At 39.8% G+C, this 22,289-nt stretch overlaps 1 protein-coding gene across 11 annotated transcripts in view; it reads left to right on the top strand.

The window, feature by feature from the left end:
- The window catches only part of DGKG (diacylglycerol kinase gamma), a 206,378-nt gene extending 186,208 nt beyond the window's left edge, over positions 1–20,170 (top strand). For all 11 annotated transcript variants that reach the window (XM_080655804.1, XM_080655809.1, XM_080655807.1 and 8 more), the window contains 3 exons: positions 7,821–7,941; positions 10,143–10,203; positions 18,599–20,170. In XM_080655804.1, the coding sequence (XP_080511930.1) occupies positions 7,821–7,941; positions 10,143–10,203; positions 18,599–18,697 (281 nt within the window). In that variant the 3' untranslated portion in view covers positions 18,698–20,170. The remainder of the gene's footprint in view (positions 1–7,820; positions 7,942–10,142; positions 10,204–18,598) is intronic.
- The last annotated feature ends 2,119 nt before the right edge of the window (positions 20,171–22,289 follow it).

Below are 22,289 nucleotides of genomic sequence, written 5' to 3' on the forward strand. Positions count from 1 at the left end.
CATTCCATATTTGTCTATCAGAGGCCATTTATCAAGTAGTGATAAATTTTATTTTGCATTTCTAATTAATCAGGCACATACCTCTACAAGTAAGAGCTCCAGATCAGCATTAGCTAATTAGTGTTATCCACTGAGTTGATACGATTCCAGCCTAAAGAAATGACACCTTGCATCTCAGTTCACCTGTGCTGCTGTAATCCAGGTAAAGGGACAGTGCCCACGGGTTTTAATATATGACAAAACTACCCGAGGGTAGATGGCAGGCTTCCTCAACACTATGATGGGATGGTTCAGAAACTCTCTGGTGCCATCACATAGTCAGGGTTTCAATACCTCCACTGAGGGTTGCTAGATTTCCTGGGTGGTCCATTGCATGCCTTAGACCTAAATCCTGGAGTGCACAGAGGGGGAAACGGGTGGAAGTGGGATTGGGGATATCAAGGCATCCTGTTAGGCTAAGAATCTCCCACATTTCTTGAGGTCACCACATGTGAGGAACCCAGATCATGACACCCATATATCTTGTGTTTCCTTTGCATTTTAAATGACTGAATTTTCATTAACATGATCCAGCAGCCAAGATAAGAATGATCATAAACATCATGCATTAAAGGAGGCAAAAACCAGACTGGGTAATCATCATGTTATATGCAGATTAAATGAGCTAATTCATGGAAAGCCTATTACCCAGTTCAGTCAAGGCAAGTAGTTATCATCATCATCATCATCATCATCATCATCATCATCATTATTGACTATTAACCATTACCTTTTTCCTCAAATCTGTCAAGCTCTTTGGCACTAAACTTATTCGGTTTATTCAACAAAAATATATTGGGAGTCTTTTATATGCCAAGGGCTGAGCTACTTGCTATGGATGCAAAGAAATAAAATAAGAGAGCCTGCAGCTCTCAGTGGATTTGGGAGAATGAGATGAACAGAAACAATTGTTGTGAGACCCACCATCTGAGCACAGGAAAAGGAAGAAGCATATTGCCTGGGGTATCCCAGGAGAAAAAAAGGGGAATTCTCCAGACAGAGGGATAGCTGTGCATGGCACAGGGCTAGATAGCTAATGATCTTGCACTCTTAGCTAAGAAACTAAGACATTGTCCCTTGGACTTCCAGAGCCACCTAAGGGTCTTAAGAGGGTAGTATACAGGTCAGATGTGCCCCTTAAATATGAGAGCTCTGCCAGCTTTACCTGTCAGTTTTGAGATCCATCCCCTCCTCCTGACAGTGGGAAGAACTAAAAAAAATAAAAGCAAAATGGGGCTTGCTGAGATCAAAGAAGTAGGCAAATGAACAGAATCTGGAAAGAGATTAAAGGAGGAAAAACCAGACTGAGCAGGATGCTCACTTAATCTAAAGCTCACCTGGATTTGCAGCCTCTCCATGGATGTAAGAAAGTATGAGGAACATGAAACATTTTTTTGTATGTTTTAGCCCAAATATTTTTGTTTGGGGACTCTTATATACAGCTCTAAGAAGGTAGATAAACAATTAGATGTTGTTGACAGTTGACAGGATGAATGTGGCAGGAAAGGAAAGTGAAACTAATATATTTTTAATGTCCACTCTTTCACATACAAGTCTGACATTTAATCGCATAACCACACTTCGATATCAATATCATTATTCCTAATTCTGAATTTTCAAGTGAAGAAGTTCCAGATGAAAACAATAGGAAGTAACTTGTTGATATTCCTTTTCACTCCAACTCCTGCATGCGTTGGGACAGTTTTATTGCCTAGGGCTCAAGTTATCAAACTTGAGTGTGCCCGAGAATCTTCTAGAGGGCTTGTTAGAACACAGAGTATTGGGCACAACCCAGAGTTTCTGACTCAGTGGGTCTGGGGTGGGGCCTAAGGATTTATGTTCCACCAGTTCCCAGGTGACGCTGATGCTGCTGCTCTGACACCACACCGTGGAAACCACTGGCCTATGGGAATGACCCATCCAAAAACCTAGCCCAGTGGTTCCCAAACAGTGCTCCATTCTGTAATCTTAAAAAATAAAGAGTGATACCTAGCTCATTCTGATTTAACTGGTGCAACCTAGGCATCATTATTTGTAAAAACTCTCCAGGTACAGTAAGTCCTCACTTAATATATTCGATAGGTTCTGCCACTTTAAGCAAAATGACATACAATGAAACCAGTTTTACCATAGGCGAATTGATATAAACAAGAGTTAAGTTCCTGTGGCATTTCATCAACATTACAATGAAATGAGGTTGACCAAAACGACATTATTTGAGGACCTGCTGTAACTCTAACAGGCAGCAAAGTTTAGGAACCACCAAACTTGCCTCACTTCTTGACTCCAATCCTCATCACCACCCTCTACTTTGGTTGCCCACTACTGGGGCCACAGGCAGAACTTGTCATGCACTGGAGCTGCTTTGCTCACAACACCTCTTTCCAACCCTCTTTCTCTCACTGTCTCAGAATACCTGGTCCTTGAACTCATCAAGTGTCTTATGGGCCTTCTCCCTTTCCATCCAGCCCTTCACCTCTTTCCCTATTCAAACCAGGCCCAGTAATTCCTGCAACAATACATTCAGCCCCTTGTTCTTTCTTTGACCATATCTACCTGGGGAAGTTTAAGGAGGAGTACCTAAATCAAACTGCAGGCATGGAAGTCCAGGGAGGTTTCTTGAAGTTGATGGCACTTGAACTGAGTTTTGATGGACAGTAAAAAGTGGAAGAGGGCATTTCAAGCAGGGGAACAGCATATGTAGTGGCACAAAGGAGGGAGACAGAAGGGTTTACCTGGGGAATTCCATGCTGTTGTGTATGTCTGGAGCTGGTACCTAGCCCTACAATGTCAGAAAATAAACTGCACAGGCAGCCTCTTGCCAGATGGGAATGGGTCTTGGGCATCGAGCCAGGAATTTACATCATCTTTACAAGTATGAAGAGCGATTGATAGGTTTTCTTTTAAGGACTTTTAAATTGTAACATTGATCATACTTATAAAAAATATGAAACACCTAGAAAAGCATAAAGCAGAAAATAACAATCACCTTTAATCTAATTACCCAGAACTCACCACTGTTACAATTTTAGGGTAATTTGTCCTTTTCTTCTATGCATATTCTTACATAGTTGAGATCAGGCTCTATAAGTAAGTTTATATCCCTCCTTCACACTTAACATTATAACATATACATGTTTAATGTTTTTGAAATTTTGTAAATATTTTAATGGCAGCATAAAATTCTATCATATGGATACCATGTAACTAATTTAACTATTTCCATTGAGATAGGAATAAGAGAGAGAAGATTTCACTACAGGCATACCTCGGAGATATTGTGGGTTAAGTTCCAGACAGCCAAAGTAAAGCAAGTATTGCAATAAAGCAAGTACAATCTTTTTGTTGGTGGAGGGTCTTGCCTTCAATTTGTAAAAAAGGCAATAAAGCAAAGCACAATAAAACAAGGTATGTCTGTATTACAATTGATGCTACAGTGTTCACATTTGTATGAACTTAGGTTCTGGCAATGATTTCTTGTGATCGGTATTAAGAACGAAATGAATGAATCAGCTGTATGAAAGTTTCTTCCCAACAAGCTTTCTGCCAGCTCCCACTCATCACAGGTGTGAAAGACTGCATATTTCATCTTCTCTTCACAGCACTGGTGGTTATGACTGAAGGATTTGGGGTGTGGGCACGACACAGCAGATTTGCATTTATAAAGTTGTGTACTGGAGACTGAATCAAGTGGGCCAAGTCAGAAATGCTGTTGTCCTGACTGTCCCTCCTTTGCTTCCACATTTTCCCCTTTCCATTTCCCTGTTCACCTTTTTTCTTTCTCAGAGAGTACTATTAAGTGTTCATTGCACTCAAGCACTACATAAGGCTTTGTAACCAAGAACAGTGCTGAGAGGCCTCACTCTATGGTCACTACAAACTTGAGCCCAGCCCACAGATCCTCTTTTTATAGTTTTGTCAAAAAAAATCTCTTGCCTGGTCAGTGTGGCTCAGTGTTTGAGCATCGACCTGTGAATCAGGAGGCAGAGAGGTTCAATTCCATTCGTGAGTTGCAGGTTCGGTCCTAGGGGGTGTGCAGGAGGCAGCTGATCAATGATTCGCATCATTAATGTTTCTATCTCTCTCTCTCCCTCTTCTTTCCTCTCTGAAATCAATAAAAATATATATTTTTTAAATCTCTGGACAGTACTTCTCCTTAGGTAGAAATACCTATATATATAAAAGCCTAAGCAACCGTTACGACCGAATGACCAGAACAACCGGTCGACCAGTAGCTATGATGCTCACTGACCACCAGAGGGCAGATGCTCAACACAGGAGCTGCCCCCCAGTGATCAGTGAGCTCCCACAGGAGGAGCACTGCTCAGCCAGAAGCCAGGCTCATGGCTGGCAAGCAGGAGGAGCCTCTCCCAACTCCACAGCAGTGCTGCGATGAGCACGAGCAGCGCCCGGCCCCAGCTTGAGCTCCTCCCTGGCCTCCTTGCAGCTTGGCGCACCGCTACATCCTCCAAGGGGTCCTGGATTGCGAAAGGGTGCAGGCCAGGCTGTGTGACCCTACCCCCCCCCCCCCCCCCCGCCCTGCACAAATCCGTGCACCAGGCCTCTAGTTTTTTATATTCTCCAGTAAAACTGCCAACTGGGTTTATTGCTAAATGAATTTTTCTCTTCATCCTGTGACTATCCAATACTACAGATGATTATCCCTGTCCCTGAAATGTTCTTCCTCTTTCTTAACCCAGCAAATTGCCTTGGTAGTCATTCTTCAAGGCCGTCCTTAAATGCCACTGGCACCTTTCTTCCAACCTTAACCAGTCAGAATCAGTTACTTAGGTTTCCTTACTCATATAGTTCAAGTACAGCAGCATTTTCTATACCTAACACTTTTCTCCCCCTTGGCTAAAACAAAAAACAAAACAAAAAGCCTCCCAAACTAAAATATTTTGTACCCCACTTCTTAACAGAGTGCCTGGCACTTGGTTGCTACTCAGTAGCTATTGAATGAATAAATGAGTAAGTAAGTTAATTCCTGTTTTACTAAGGTGCATAGACATTTCATCTTAAATCCTAATAATTGATAAGTGTAAAGATAATATGGAGATTATATGAATTGCCAAAACCACACTCTGAATCATTGGTACCTAAGGTAAAACAGACACCTGGTATACCAGATGTCCTGATCCTGGGTTCTAAGTTCTAAACATTTAATTGTTCTGTGTGCCTGGACATTGATTTGCATTCTATTCTGTTTCATTTTAAAAGCAAATTTAATTTGTGCGTAAGTATCTCTGTGCTAGAAACAGTAAAGGGAATTCAGTGATGCCAGTATTTCCAAAGTGTGTTCCTAAGAAAACTACCATGGACTGTTCATAAGCATCATACAAAAGAATAGCCTTGTGGTTTCATATGTTTTGGGAAACAGAGATAAATAGGTTTCTTTACCTCAGAGCTTCCTGATAGCCATTCTAGGAAGTTGAAAGAAAAGTCAGTTAAGAAATGGTAAAGAGATAGAAGAGCAGTCAGTCTTCCTTCAGTGGTAGACAGGAGTCATCCTAGCCCCTTTATGCTAGGGAAGATTCAGAATACAAATTCAAAGGCAGAATGGCAAAAAGTGTACTGAGAGTAGCTCCTACATTTATCTCCTCAGTTCCACGTTTGTGCAAGCCCCTGCCCCCCACACACCCACCATGCTGATGAGATCAGCCTTCATTACTTCTCTTCTAGAGCCAAGAAGCAAGGTAATGTGTGGGAAGTGATAACTGTAAGGTAATGTGTGGGAAGTGATAACAACGTTAGAGTTAAAGCCATTCAACCGGAAAATTTGTTAAAAGACCAAGACATTGTAAAAACTGAAACACTTGAGTCCATTAAGTCCTCTGCTTCTTAGAACATCTTGTTACCAGGGAATGTTTCAAGGAGGGCAAAACATTGAACTATCTATCCCACAGCTCTGTCAGCTACCAAAGCCTGGTACAAAGAGCAACATTTTATAAGACATCTGTCCCTCTGCCACTAGAGAAACTTTTAAAAAGTTCTGCTTCTCTTCCTTTCTTCTACCCCAATATAACTCCTCCACCTTCTTCACACCATATATACGTCTCTCCTCCCTCCTTTTCCTTCTCCTCTTCCTCCTCCTCCTCCTCCTTCTTCATCTTCTTCTTTTTCTGCTTCTCTCTCTCTCTCTCTCTCTCTCTCTCTATCATAACCCATGTTTATTTCACTGACACTGTCAAAATGACACAGTAAGCTAAGATTACCAATGGTTATTTAATGCTCTTTGGTAAGAAGGGAACTAATTAAGTGACTAGAGGTTTAGACATGTGTTGTTTATTGGAAGTAAACTCCTTAAGAGAGCCTGGAGCATTTGCCTAAGCAAACATTGCCCTTCATGACTTCTTGTTCCAAGTCCAAATTAGATGGAGACTTTAAGGAGATAGTATGTTTTCATAGATGGAGAGAGAGAGAGAGAGAGGCACCAGAGAAAGAAAATGGGAGTGCCAATGGATATAAAGGGGGGGAGCTATAGCTATATACCTGTTACAGAAAGACTAAAGCAATTTGTGTATCTGTTTGTTGGCAGTTGATGTTCATCAGTGATTACCAGTAGGTTAGACATTAGCAATGTTGACACATTTGTGGTCAGCGCAATGGTTTGTTTAACTGTCTTCACTACAAATACATCCATCAAGAGAATGTTTTTTAAACAATAGTCTTTTAAACAAAACAAAAAGTAAGAACAAACCCAAATATCTGCTTGCCAATGCTAATAAACATTATTGCAATATATCAGGAGGTTCCTTAGAAGACAGAAGCCATCTGTTAAGTAAACAAAAAAATTAACATAGACACCATTTTTTAGTTTGTGGATATTAACAGGATGTTAGTGATTAGCTACAACCTATGAAAAAAGTGCCTTTGCTGTAGTAAGCAAAAGAATGGAAGCTTTTAAAGAGTCTGCCTTTTTATTTTATTTGTTTTAAATAAATAAAAGTTGGGTTGTAAAAGTGAGACTTGGGCCCAACATCAAATCTTAAGTCTTCCATTGCTTTCACAATAAATTGGGCAGGCACAATCTAAGCCTCAGGAACTTGAAAAAAGGACCTCTTCCAGGTGTCAAATCAGAAGTTACTGCCACTGTGGGAGGTCGTCGATATTATGTGACTCTGAGCCTGAGACTAATATTTTCTGTTCCTCTTTTTCTACTGTGGACCCAGAATAATCTGGTGTAGGTAAAATATTCTTTCCTTGGCTCAGATTAGGCACCTGGTGTCCTGAAAGAGGTCACTGATTTCCCCAAGGATGTCCAAGGAGGTTGGCTCACCACTGGCTTACCATAGGCCAAAATTGAGGTTAATTAACCATCAGTCATCATCAGTAGGGCCAAGATGTTATTCAGACATTCAGAGAAAAGAAACTTGATCCAGCTATGAATAATGATATTCATCAACATTCCTTCCTATATTAATCCCAATCCAATGTCTTTTTAGGTTGAAAATAATTTCAGAAATAGCTTGGTTCATCTTTAATGTTACCCCACATTTGAAGAGGCTTCTTGCTATGCCACCCTATTCATTGGGTGCATAATAATGTTCTGAATCAACACCTTTTTTCACTAGAACTGGGTTTCTGTCCATGAAAAGGTACGTTTAATGGCCTTTGAAGAAATTCCCTCTTCAGAATGAGTATGAAAATGCTGTTTGGTAGGAGATGAAGAGATATTGACAGATCTGGGTTGGCCATCTAGGGATTAGACCTTCTGGCCAAAACCCGCCCGAGGAACACAGAGATGTATATGTACTGCTTTTGCTTGTCTCACTCTGCAGACCTCAGTGACCAGCTTCTTGAAGTGGTGGGACTAGAGGGAGCCATGGAAATGGGGCAGATCTACACTGGCCTGAAGAGTGCGGGCAGGAGGCTGGCCCAGTGCTCCTCTGTCACCATCAGGTATGCTTCCACATTACCCAGCATCCTCCAAGTCTCCCGATTTGTTCCTAGATTTAAGTGCAGGAAGCATGGGGGCAGAAGCTTGATAACATTTATAAGTAATGTCTTTCTTTTGAGACCATTTCCCAAAGTGGATATAATGCAGTTACCCAGGACATAAACTAGAGGGTCCACCACAACCAGTTTGCTGTTGTCTTAGAATGAATTGGTGAAATTCTCTAAGCAGGAGTGTAAGACTCCTTGCCTTTTTATATTTACAAATTAAAATGTTAGCTGTATGTCAGAGAGCACACTCTGACAAAAAGCAGGCTTTCTGCTCTGCTCTTTCTTGGACAGTGGCCTTAGAAACATTATTTTCTATATGCCTTTGTAGAGCTAAACCATCAACATCAGGAAACCCATTATAATTGACTAAGAGGATGATGGTTCCTCAGGGTATGGACCATCAGGTCAGCCACTGCAGGCGCCTAGAAGAAAAGGAGTCTAAAGGAGGGGATCCTGTGATTTGGGTTGCTTTTGTTTAATCAATGCAACTAATCAGCTTCTTCTCCACCTGATTATTTCAGCAGTCTTTGTTCCTTTCTTTTTTCCATTCAATTTCTGCAGATAAAATCTATTAGTGTGCCTTGGGGACCTCCTAGAGGGGACCACAGCATGCAGGTTTCCCAAAGGAATTTGACCACAGAATCCTTTTCTCCAAGAACCTCTTGGGCAAGTGTCCTCAGAGCACATTTATGGAAACCCTGCTCTTGACACTCCCTGCATGCCTCCGAATGGTCCCCTGAAATTGTTCCTTGATGTCTCTTAGCTGAAGGTCTATCCCAAGGACCCCTTTTCTTCATTCTGTCCCTGTGTCTTCTCTGTCTTTTCTGTTATTTCCCCAAAGCTTTGCTCCTCTTTCTCTCTGGACTGTTGCTGTGCTAGGTCCTCTGCTTTTCAGATAAATCTCTTCCCTGTCCAGTCACCATGACTCTAATATTGGGTAGGTCCAATCGGCACATCTAAGCTATAGCTTATGTAGACCATAAAGAATGTAACATTTTAATCCTGGAAGAATTTTTAAAAATCCATGTAAAAGAAGGAGGGATTTCTCTTTATATTCAGTAGACTATTTCCAGATAGAAACAGAGTGGGTGAGCCAGGAGCTCCATCCTCCTGGGCATTTTCCAGATTCTCTCCTCAGTCCCCAAAACAAAAATCCACTCTCTCCTCTTATTACTTGTTTGACTATTAGGTTTATTGTTGTTGTTGTTGTTGTTTTAAATATCCCCAGGGTCAGTCAGAGAATCATCTGCATTAAAACACAACTTGCCTCCCACATTTTATAGTTTCAAAAACGGGGCAGTTGTCAGGTGAGGGCTTCCTGTCCAGTGGGTAGCAACTGTTCCCTACTCACCCAGACCAGAGACCTCTGGGAGGACCTGCCTTTTCTCCCAAAGGTGAGGTAGTATGAATTCACAACTCTTTAAGAGAAGAAAGATTGAAGACCTCGTCTCTCTCCTTTTGATAATCTACTTGCCAGAGAAGCTTTGTCCCAAACAAGAAAGCAACACTGTCTCCTCTCCTCTCCTCCTACCAATGGGGACAATATTCCCAATGACCCCATTTCCCAGCTAAGCCTGGTCCACAGTTCATGCAACTGCAGAGTGTAGTGTTGTGCAACAGATAAAAGAGGGCATGGTTAGGATCAGAGGCAAGGCAAGACACATTCATATCTGAGCTGTACCTTGTACAAGTTGGAGACATTATATCATTGACACAATACAACTTCTCACTCAACATAGAAACCAGGCCTTTTCCCATTTCATATCCTTTCCCATTTCAGTGAAGTTTTTGGCACCATCTGCAGGCCCTCTGGCTGATTGTTTGAGGGTCTGTTCAACAGTTATGCTGCTATACTTGTTAGCCACTGTTTCCCAGGCTTCTGTGGACTTCACTGCTCACCCAGGGCAGTGATTCTCAAAGTAGGGTCTGAAGACCAAAACAACAAAATCACCCATAGTACTTATCAAAATGCAATCTCCTGGACCTGGCAAGTCAATATCCTTGACATGGGCCTGGGAATTTTTTTTTTAATAACCCCCTAAGACAGTCTTAGAGAGCCACTCCTATGTAGGCAGATAAGGTCTTCCCACTTCAGTTTCCCTGGTTCTCTGACTCTAAGAAGCTCACTGTGTTATCTCGGTTCTCCGGGGTTCCAGGACAAACAAGTTGCTGCCTATGCAAGTGGATGGAGAGCCCTGGATGCAGCCACCTTGCATGGTAAGTTTTCCCAGTCTTTGAGGTGAGGATGAGAAGCTTTATTTTGGGTCCTTTTGGAGCCCTGACCTAATGTGAAATCACTGAATCTCAGAGTTGCACAGGCTTTGAGAAATCATCCTCTCTTTCACTTCGTTCATCCATCCATTCATTTACCTGCCAAGCTTTAACTGAATACCTGCTATGTTTCAGGCACTTGTGAGACATCAGTTCCAAAATTGAATGAAAGCTCACGATTCTTCTGAGACTTTGTTTATACTATCCTTGAGAGCCTCAACTTGAATCATTCCAGTGGCAGGGAATTTACCACACCAAAAGAAAAACTGTTCTGCTGATAAACAAGTCTAATTGTTAAAAAGTGCTTCTTTATGTTGAAGTCAAATCTGCACACTTGACCTAGAACTTCCAACTAGTCACCCACAGGAGCTCCTGGGGGCAGGGGTTCGGGGGGGATTCCCACAGTGCATGGACACACTCATCATGAGTTCACCACAGCCCTGAGGACCTATCTGAGAACTCCACTGAAAGAGTAACCACATAAGTTATCTATTTTGTTTATGGTGTTCACCCAGAACCTAACACTGTGTCTGGTTTTCTAATAGTTGTGCAATAATGTTTGTTGAACAGTGAACAAAGGACTGAACAACTGAACAAACAAAAACAAAGGGGACATCCTCATTCCCTTTATACTATGTTAGCTCTCCACTTAGCAATACTATAGTAGCCAGGCAGCCTTCTTCTTAGTTTCTTCTCTGCTGAAACACAGCTAGAAACTCTGTGGTAAAGAGACCCAGGGTCTTCAAGATATTTACATTAGTAATATTCTCTATACTATCATGAGACAAATCTCAAAAGATGAAAGTAATATTTCTAAATTTTCTCACTCTGGTAAGTATTCAGATGCCTCAATAACCTGCTGTTTTGAGCCCTTCAGAATATCAAGTGGTCTTCCACCAGAAAAAGAGTTTTCATGAGATTTCTACTGGGACATCACAGCACAAAAGAACTTTCGATAAAAACTGAAGACAGTTAAATTAAAATGAAGTTTTAAAAAACTGTTAAATACAGTTATACAAATAAATGCAAATGGATCATTCTTTGCAAGAGAAGATACATAATGGAAGCAATAGTAACATGGATCCCAAACCTAAAATTCTATTAAACAACACTGAAAGCATTTAGGAGACATTGTTGAAGGAATAATAAAGATAGGTTAAATTTTTCATTGTATCTTTTCACCTTGTCTATTTAAAAGAGTTTCTCAGAAGAAAATTTTAATAACTAAATAATCCTTTAGTGAAACTAAAAACAGGGCACACACTTTTCAAGTCTGGGAAAATTTAAAATTTATGAGCCTTATCAATGTAGCAAAAACAGAAAGCAAATAATAAGCAAACATTAAAAATTGTTTTTGAAGTATGATGAAAGAGATTAAGACTAAATACATCAATAATGACAAAAAAATATAAGTATGTTAAAGTCCCCTAATAAAAGGAGATTAAAAATTAAAATTTAATGTCATGCTTATGAGATATACCTAAAACAAAAGCATATATATATTTATTTGTCATATCCTTTTTCAGGCATAGAGAAATTAAAAGTAATAAATGTAATTGTTAATTATATTAATTTTAGACAAACTAACTAGCCAACATGCCAAAATCACAAAATAGAATAAAGAAGGTCACTTTTATTTGATAAAAAGTATAGTCAAGTATGAGATATAATGTAATGGTCATAAAATTTTAGGTATCTAATAATAGAATCAAAATACATAATGTGAGAAATAGGATCAATATACACTGAGTGGCCAGATTATTATGATCTCTGAATGCATAATAATCTGGCCACTCAGTGTATATCCTATATAATAAAAGGCTAATATGCAAATTGTCCCCTCGACCAGGAGTTCTACCAGCAGGCAGGCCGGCCAACTGCCCATGTCCCCTCCCCCTGGCCAGGCTGGCCAGACCCCACCCATGCACGAATTCATGCACTGGGCCTCTAATATATATATATATATATATATATATATATATATATATATATATATATATATACTGAGTGGCCAGATTATTATGTGTTCAGAGATCATAATAATATGACCACTCAGTGTATATTCTGAAGAAAAAAAATGACATATAAGAAAAAATTGACAGAAAGACCAATATTGAGAGGCTTTAAAATATTTGTTTTTACCTTTAAAAAATAAATAAATAAGTGACATAAAACTTGGATGAAATAACTTGATAACCTATAAACAAATTAAATATCTCCACTTTTTTCAAGGATCCACAGAATATTTACTAAAATAGATCACAAACAAATTTACCAAAAAAATCTATATAAAATCTAGAAGCAGAAATTATAAAGTTTATTTTATTTAACCACAAAGCAATAAAACTAGAAACTAATAGTAGAAAATTAAATAAATAAGCAAACAAAATTTAATTATTCAGTGATTTTAAATTTTTCTAAAGAACAGTAGATTCAAGAGATTAAAACCACCATTATTGACTAAGAATAATAAAAATTAAAAGGCTCTCATTCAAAACTTATAGAATATAGCTTAAACCATATTTGGAGGTATGTTCAGAGACTCATATACACCTATCATTCAAAAGAGGGAAAAAAATAGTGAATAATTCCAAAATTAGAATAATAAGAATAAAACAAAATAGGAGAGGCAGAAGGAAGAAAATAATAAAAATAAAGTAGAAATTAAATAATTTAAAAACAGGAAAATCTAAAACTAGTTCTTTAAACATGTCAAATATTTGAAAACCTAATTTCAAAAAGAGAAAACCAGTGATCATAGCTATTAAAATGTAAAAATATATAATAATTGCAATAAAAATATAAATGCGGTAATGGTTTTATTTAATTATTAGAGGCCCGATTTACAAAATTCGTGCAAGGGGCTCGGCCCTCACAGCCCCAACTTCTGGTTCTACTGCTCAGCTGTCTGGTCTAATTAGCATATTACACTTTTATTATTATAGATAACACATTACATAATATGAGAGATATAAAAATAGATGAAGACTTAAAGATTTAACAAATATTTTTTAAAAGATTTGAATTTAGAAACCTGTTTCTAAATAGAGATCCCAAACAAAATCTTATTGCAATTGTTTTTTAACTTAAAAAAAAAACAACCAATGCAATAGTGAAGGCATTTAATGAAAGAACTATGAGGAAGGGCTTCCCACAAGATATTAAAACAGCTATAAAGCCACAGTAGTTGGCACAATATTGTATAGATAAATCAACTGTACAGAAGAGGCCCTAAGAAACCCTAGTACATAAAAACTAATGAAGAAAAAAAAAAGGAAGATCATAAACTAATTTAAAGGCAATGGACTGTTTAACATATACTAGCCAAAAAATTACCTGACTGGGAAAATGTCATTATATAACAACTTCTCAACTCTATACCCCAGAAACAAAACAGAAAAACTCTAATTCTATTAAAGAATTAAATGTTACTAGCTAGGGGGGGAAATATAGGTGATTGTCATCACACTGTGAGCAAGGACTTTTTCAAGAGGAAAACGTAACATTTTGGACTATTAACAAGTTTAAGTCTCTACAAGTCAAGAATCAATATAGATCTTTAAAAGGTTAAGGACAAGATGTTTGCAACAGCTATCTCAATGAGCATAATGTATAATCATCTCTTAGAAACCAGCAGGAGAAAATACTAGGAATGCAGTTGTGAATAGACAATTCACAGAAGAAATGCCATGGGCTAATAAACCTATGAAATAATATTTAATATAACAAATTAAGAAAAAGGAGGAGAAATAATTTCAAATTAAAATAGTGAGAAAGCCCTGACATGTTTCATTTACCAAATTAGCACAATTTGTTTTTCTTTTAAAAATAATATTCATTGTTGTCAAGGGTGTGGCGAGTCAGGCACATTCAACCAGTGAGGCCAGAGTATAAACTGGTACAGCTGCGCTGGGAAGCATTAGGAGCCATGTATCAAGAAGATCCTTGCAAATATTAATTTACATTGATCCAGTTCATTTACTCTGACCCTTAAAATTGTTCATATACTTCTAGGTATTTATTCTAAGTAAAATACAAGTTTCCAGAAATATAGAAACCAGTGTTTAAAAATGTTAATGTCTATATTATTCATAATAGAAAAAAAATTGGAAATTACCTAAACGCCCAACATTTAGGTAAATGGTTAGATAAGCTATGTGAAAGTCATCAAATTGAATAATTTTCAGCCACTGGAAATTATATAATGAATTTTTAATGATATCAGAAATGCTTTCAGAATAATGTTAAATGAAAATAACTGATTTCAATTTTATTAAAAATATATAAGCACAGAAACAAACTGGAAAAAATATACCAAAAAGTTAACAGCAATTACTTCTAGGTGATTTTTAAATTTTTTTCCATAATTTCTAAATTCTCAAAAGTGGGGATATATTTGTTTATACATAAAAGATTTTTGTGTATAAAATAGTCATAATTTAAAGACTTGCCTTGTGCTTGCAGCACTGTAAGATGGCCTCTCATGCTTTATCACCAGTTAGGCGGCATCATTTGAGCTTTGAAATTAAGAACCTTCTCTCAGAGTTAGATAATAGTACCAGTAGGATCTCAAAGTTGAAAGGGATTCTACTAGTCCAGTGATTCCCAAACTTTAATATACATTTGAATAACCTGGAGGGCTTTCAAAACACAGATTGCTGGATTTCTTATTCAGTAGGTCTGGATGCCTTAAGAATTTGCATTTCTGACAAGTTTTCAGGAAATGCTGATACTGCAAGTCTAGGGACCACACTTTGAAAACCAATAATCTAGTTGAACTTCCCGACCTATCAATAAATCCCAGACTTCTCCACCCCTAGTAAAACCCGATGATCCAGCTACATTTCAAAGCCTCTGATAGCAGAAAACACTCATGAAGCTGGGCCTCCTAAGATCTTGGAGAACCCAGAAATAGCTAAGATCTGAAAAACTGCAAACCCCCTCTCTCCTCCTCAAGGCTCACTTTAAGCAGGAATATTTCCTTGATTTTTTAAAAAGTCAAGTTGAGACCTTTCAAGTTTGTGCCTTTCTATTTATCTCCAACTGAAATTAGGGCAGACTTGGATACTTCCCAAATGCTCAGGGAAAGGTCCACTCTTACAGTTATTGGCCATTTGCTGGGCATGATTCGAATTATTTGCCCTGAGAGGGCAACGTGGAGGAATAAGTCTCTCAGTTTATTGCTTCTCTTGAAGTAATAAAAGTGTGTCGATTTCCAGAAGATGGCCCCCAAAACAAAGTCAACTCCCAGCACTAGTGAAATTTTAAAATTTACTCTTTTCAAACGGGAATTATATGCTGCAGTAGTTTTGTGAATTTCAAGCTATCACAAGAACCCACTGTATCACTTACCTCTATAATAGAGCAGAAAACTAGGAACATGGGACTTCTGTCCCTAGTGCTTGTCAGATGTTGTAAATACTATGAAAGGTGTTTAAGAAATCATAATTGCCCAACCTGCCCAATTAACAGAGAAATTTGAGTTCTAACTATAGAAACACGAATGCTCTCATTCCATCAGGGGTCAAAAAGTCAGGTTTAGCCACATCCAACTACCCTCTAAAATGAAATCTTCTCTATTTAATTTCACCAACCCCTCCTAATTTGGGTATAAGGGGGTAAGAGACTGACATCTCTTTGACTCCAAAAGAGGATATGAACTCATATTTCTTGTTTTTAGTGCGTATACATACAGTCAACTCTCAGCTGTCTATAGTACTAGAATCCACAAACCACATCAAAATCTCATGTTACCCAGGGTCTCCAAACTCCTACCCAATCAAGACCTTCATCAAAACTGCTGAAAATCCAAATGAGAGGGATTTGAGTTTCACTTCCTCCTCTTTGCCCTGGAAGTGCTAACAAGCAAGCAAATAGCTCAGCTAGAGAGAGAAAAAGGAGAAGCCAGGGTCTTCTATCATCTGAAAAAAATGGGTTCCATCAATGGGAAATGTAGGCAGTGCCAGTTGCCACTCTGCCTTAAGCATAGCCACTCCCCATTGCCATGGTGTTCTCTCTCTCTTCTTGGTGTTCTAATCCATCAGTACTTCCACAGAATGTCCTCTGAATAGGCACTCCACTTGCTCCAGGAATACCAAGGTGAGTAAGATGAAGTTCTTCCCCTTGGGGGACTTGTGTGCTCAGGGAGTAAGAGAAGGCTTACCACAAGGAAATGTGCCACAAATTACTGTCATCAGAGAGAGCAAAATTACATGCCACAGAGTAGTGCTGTCAGAGTCCCCAGTCTATGCCTCACTTCCATAAATTCTGGAATAACCATAATGCCCATTATAAGGCACATAACACAAAATGTTGCTTGAAATGTTCTTGATTTGTTCCTCTGGTGACTACCACAAAACAGAAAGATGGACTCCCCTTCCAGATCTCCAGACTCTCTAGACCAACATGAGAGTCATTTTCAGCTTCTATCACTCAGGAAGTTTCCACAACAGCTTTTGGTCCCACCTTTTCCTTTCCATATCACGGGGCCTTATAAATTTAAACCTGGCTTCCATAGTACCCTCTTGGTCAGATTCTTCCTTCATTCCAGCTCACTCTGACAACTGTTGAATAATTTTCCTAAAACTCTTTTTCATCATGTTATTCTCCAGCTTAAAAGTTATCATAGTTCCCTATTAACTCACATTAAACCCCTTAAAGCCCTATCCCATCTGTATTCCCAACCTCATGTCTCATCCTTTGCCCCCATTCAACCAGTTTATATGTGGCCCCTCTACCCAGTGCCTTCTCTTTCTCTTTTCAGCAGCATATTTCCTTCCCTTCCTTTCAGATCTTAAAATTATTTTTCAAATATTCCATTCAGACTCTTCTCATTCCTTACCTAATTTCTTTTAGGCACCACTTGGTTAAGGCTACATTCATTTAAACATGTTTCTCCAGCCGAAACCGGTTTGGCTCAGTGGATAGAGCGTTGGCCTGCGGACTGAAGGGTCCCGGGTTCGATTCTGGTCAAGGGCATGTACCTTGGTTGCGGGCACATCCCCAGTGGGGGGTGTGCAGGAGGCAGCTGATCGATGTTTCTCTCTCATCGATGTTTCTAGCTCTCTATCCCTCTCCCTTCCTCTCTGTAAAAAATTAATAAATATATATATATATTAAAAAATAATAATAATAAAAAATAAAAATAAATAAACATGTTTCTCCAATAGTTCCTCTGTTGCTTTCTGTGGTCACACTGTCATTTCCAATAATGTGATAAAAACCATGAGAATGGGCTCCTAGATTCTGTTGCTTTTGATATACATCTTTTTCCTTCTCCTCCAAAGTAAGATAACTATTATTTAACTGTTACTTACCATTTTACACTTTATGGTGGGCTTTCATTGACAGTCTACCAGTTGACCTTCACAACTTTGTGAGAAAAATAAGACAAATATCCTCATATTACAGTTGGCCAGACGGGGTTTTAAAGGCTAAGGGATTTTTCCAAAGGATCACAGTAAAGTGGTGGGAATTCTGGGACACAAACCCTGGTCTTTGAATCCTAAATTTCTCTTGTTCCCACATCATCTTCCTACTCTGAATACATCAAAATTGATAAGTGTTGTTGATAGACTAATAATGCAGATTATTGAAGTGGCAGTATCACCAGGCCACATGTAAATAGGGATTAAGCATTTTGAAGCCATGCCCGGATGACAATGAGCATTCACCAATATTTTCTACTTCAAATTAACTTAAAGTTTACAGGAGAAAATACTCATAAAACCTAAAATTAAAAAAAAAACACACCCACATGCTTTTAAAATAAAGTTAGATTTTCCTAGAAGGTGAAGAAAAGAGGAAAGACCTAAGAGACACACTTGGGAATTCTCCAAATCATGTTGCTTGAGTCAGGGGTTCAACAGAAGGTCAACTTTGAGTTACTGGTTGACATCCCAGCACTGCCTAAGCAGGAATGGCTAGGAGTGGAGGCTGGGAAACTGAGAACTGGGCTCTGGATGTTCTGTCCCATTCTGTGTAACCTTAAGCCTTTATCCTGCAGAGGGGTTGAATGAGATGGTCCCTAAGGTATCCTCCGGCTGTGACATTCTGAAAGTCTATGAATAGCAAGGACACAAGACAGGTGCGAGCTGATTACCACGTGGGAAGCTCACACTTGTCTGTCCCCAGTGCTTCCGCCCCTCACTTCCAGCAGTGCCAAACTTCAGGCCTAGTCAGGGTCCAGTTGCCAATTCTGAAGTTGTTCAAGGACAGTCGTCCTTCTGCATGGGGCTCCTTCCAACCTGAAGCTGGCCTTCCTTCCTCTCTCTGAGACTCACTCTCCCATAGGCTTCTGGGATTCCATGCCACTAATTCAGTTCTGCCTCTTTGCTTTTAGATTAAAATTATTCACAAGAACCAAGCACCCATGATGATGGGACCTCCCCAGAAGAGCAGCTTCTTTTCACTGAGAAGGAAGAGCCGTTCAAAAGACTAAACAATGTGCCAATTGCCAGATAAACCAAGAAAGAAAACAAGAAACTGTAACACACATACACGTACACACACACATACACATGAACACACACACTCTCCTCTCTAGCCAGCAGAAGCAAAGCCACCCTTCAGGAGGAAACCTTCACCCTGCCATACATTCTCTTTATTTCAACAATGGACACACCCTAACAGAGCCAGTGACAACAGAACATTTTGAATGGACTTGGGGCCCACCAGGGTATGGTTGGTTCATGCAGCAATTTCCACATTCCCAGAAGGCCTTGGGTGAGACTTTCCCAGATTGAAGAAGAACTCCCCCTTCTTTCCCACCAGCCCTGTAAGTTTCCTCATGGACACTCGCAAGGAACAGGCTGCAGGTTTCCTGCCTATGGTGAGATGGGATGTGGCCAAGGGAAAGAGCTCCCATTCCAGAGAGCCTACACAAAGGTCCCTCTGTAAAGAGACAAATGGCATCCGACGCTCAGAGCATAACCCTTGGCAGGGCTCAGCAAGCGCACGTTGATTTCTTGGTCGTCCTTCCAGCGAGAGTGACAGCTTTTCCCTGAACCTGCTGAGGAGGCAAAAAGGCTGTGCAAAGCTGTGTTTCCATTCTTGGTTCTCTCTGCTGTCAGTGGGCACTTGTTATTTCCCGAAGCCTTCTCCTGGTGGCTGTGTTTGTTTAGAGACGGTTCCAGGAGCCCCCAGAGCTGCCTGCACAGCATACCTTAGATGTGGTATTTATTTTCTTAGTTCTGTGAACACCTGGGAGGAAAAGCAGAGAAACTGGGATTTATTTTTCAAATTGGTGTCATAATATTGTATAAAAAGGGAAGGAAAAAAAACCACCCCCAGCTTCTTTCTTTTTCAAGCCAAAGTGTGTTTCCTGTTTGAGTTCCAAGCCCTGGTGGCAGTCTATTCCTGAAGGCAGAGAAGTCGGGCGAGAAGGGCCGTTTGCTGAGAAGACCAGGAGACAAACCATCAGGTGGTTCCTCCGGCCTATTTGCACCTGGTACTCCCAGAGTATGACCTGCAGGCCCTTCTGATGGTCTTATTTGTGTACATATGTGTTGCATATATATTTATAAATATAAATATTTATTTACTGATGGACTTTTCCTGATTTAAAAATATATATTTAGCATAGGAACAGAAAATGGAAAAGATAAAGAAGGTTTTTACTCCTCCATTCCACCATTTCCTTGTCAAGACACATTGCCCTGTGGTGACTGTGAGATTTAAGAGAAATGAAAGTAGATTTTTATCATAGAGAAACTAAGAATTCCTATTCTGGATCATTAAAACAACCATGAAATATATACTGGGCAGGATTTATTCTTCCATTTATCAGAAATGTTAAGAGACTTGTCCATGATATCTTGGCTAATGTGGTTTGGAATAGGTGCCACTTAAGAAGATACTAAAAAAAAAAAAAAAAAAAAAAAAAAAAAAAGATACTCAATAGAGAAAATAACCACACATCTTCTTGGAACGGGGTCATTTCTGGTCACTGAGAAATGATTCCATTTGGATCCAAGTTGCCAGGGAAGAATGAATGTGCAACACTGTGTGCATAGGGCAAACCCCCGTGAGAAAATGAGGCCTCATGATGCTTCTTAACAATTCTCTTTGGCCTGAACTGATGAGAAGTTGGTCTGAGTTGAAGGCACTGAACAGATCATCAAACTCTCCACATATCACCTCATCATGGTTATCATAGTCTCTCAGCATGGAAACAACCTGACTGCAGGGATAACCTCAGTGGAAAGTCACAGGAGGGCTGAGTTATCTTCTGCAAGATACGGCCAGCCAGTACCCAGAGGGGTCTCAACAAAGCTCAGTGTGCTTCATTCAGCTGGTGCTGGCATTACCCTCCTTTCCCGAGGGTCTGTGGAGCTTCTTTGGTAGAAGAAACATTTGCCTTGTTCCCTCAGGCCTCCATCCCCTCTGAGATTCCTCAAGAGGAAACCTGGGCTCACTGGACATTGCTCCACTGAGCATCCTCTAATCTCCTGGCACTGAGTCGGGAACTTTGTACAAGGAAAGGAAAATTATGATTGTATGTACAAATTGATTCTAACTCTGAAGGAAGCAGTCATCTAGGACCATGTGGACTGGACATCTAGGACCATCCTGCTCAACCTAACAGTGCAGAGCACCGGGCCAGGGGAAAACCAGGCCACCCGAAGAATCTCCTGAGGAATTGGATCAATGGTGATGGGATCAACAAGCTCCAGAATGACAGCAGGTACCATCTTGGAAGCCAATTGATTCTGAAACACACACAGGTTCAGGTTTGGGGTCACCAATGCTAAGGCATTTACAGAAGTGTTTGCATGTGTTTCAGCCTTGATTCCCCAACACTGAGGCTGCTGACACATGGCACTATGAACACATGAAACTGATTCTCAAAGATTCACAAGTCAGAGACTGGCCCTCTGCCCACTCTACTCTAGTGCATAGGACTTACAATGTTGCTTGAGAGACATGTCCCAAGTCTTCCTTAGAGCCAGAGTATAACAAACTTGGGGATAATTCAGTTCTGATTCCTCACCTTAGTCTGGCCATGCCACCGACATGTTCTCACCTGCCCCCACACTTCTACCCCACTAGCAATACAAAGAATAAAACAGGAAATCTTTGACACCTTGTGTTGTCCCTGGACTAATGGGCTAGGAGTTGCTATGGCTTGGTCTTTGTGGGTTTCCTCCAGTGTGTTGAGAATTGAGATAGACTTAATAAGATGATTATATTTCAGGTCAGAGACCAGCTCCTCTCAAGAGAGTTCTTTCCATATGGAAAAGATATGTTAAAATTACCAAATAAATTAGGAAATACTTGGCAGAACCTGGAAGAGCCTCCAGACTGGCGTTACATAACATGTATATACATTATACATATGCACATTATATAAGGTAACATAGTACTTAATGTGCTGCATATATTATGTAAATTACATATTTGTGAGTAATCATGATAAATATAGAGACCCACTAATCACTTTTTTACACATACTCAGTGACAGATTAGGAAGTTTCTTTGCCAGAGAGTCTTAAAACTTACTCTCTCCTGCTGCCTTGGTTCCAACTCCTGCCAAAAATAATTGCATCAACTTTTCCTATCTCCATCCCCCTTTCCTGCTGGCTAAAATTCTCAGTTACCTCCTGTCCCAGCTAGTACCTTCTATGGAATACTACCACAATTGGGATCATAAAAATAGAATCATGTAGATAGGAAGGATCTAGACTCCAAGATTCCCTATGTCACAGGCTTACCCCTCCCTCAAAACTCCAGGCAGGTGGGTGCCTAATGCTAGTGTTAAAGGAAGAGAGGAAGGGAGATGGAGAGGGGGAAGAAGAGTCTACCAATTCTCCAAGCAAGGAAACGTCCTAGTGTTTCTTGGCCACCAGGTCCCGGATCCAGCAATAATCAATCAGGAAGTTATTTCAAACAGAATATCTGAAACCATAATTACCTAAAATGTGTTTCACAAAATACTAGTATCCATAAAATGCTCCATGAAAAAGAAGTTCTGTGGTCAAGTACTAGATCCCCCTCTAGGAGATGCATACAGGGGCTTACCGCTAAGAACCCAC

The sequence above is a fragment of the Plecotus auritus genome, assembly GCF_963455305.1.
Source record: "Plecotus auritus genome assembly, chromosome: 2".
Taxonomy (NCBI): domain Eukaryota; kingdom Metazoa; phylum Chordata; class Mammalia; order Chiroptera; family Vespertilionidae; genus Plecotus; species Plecotus auritus.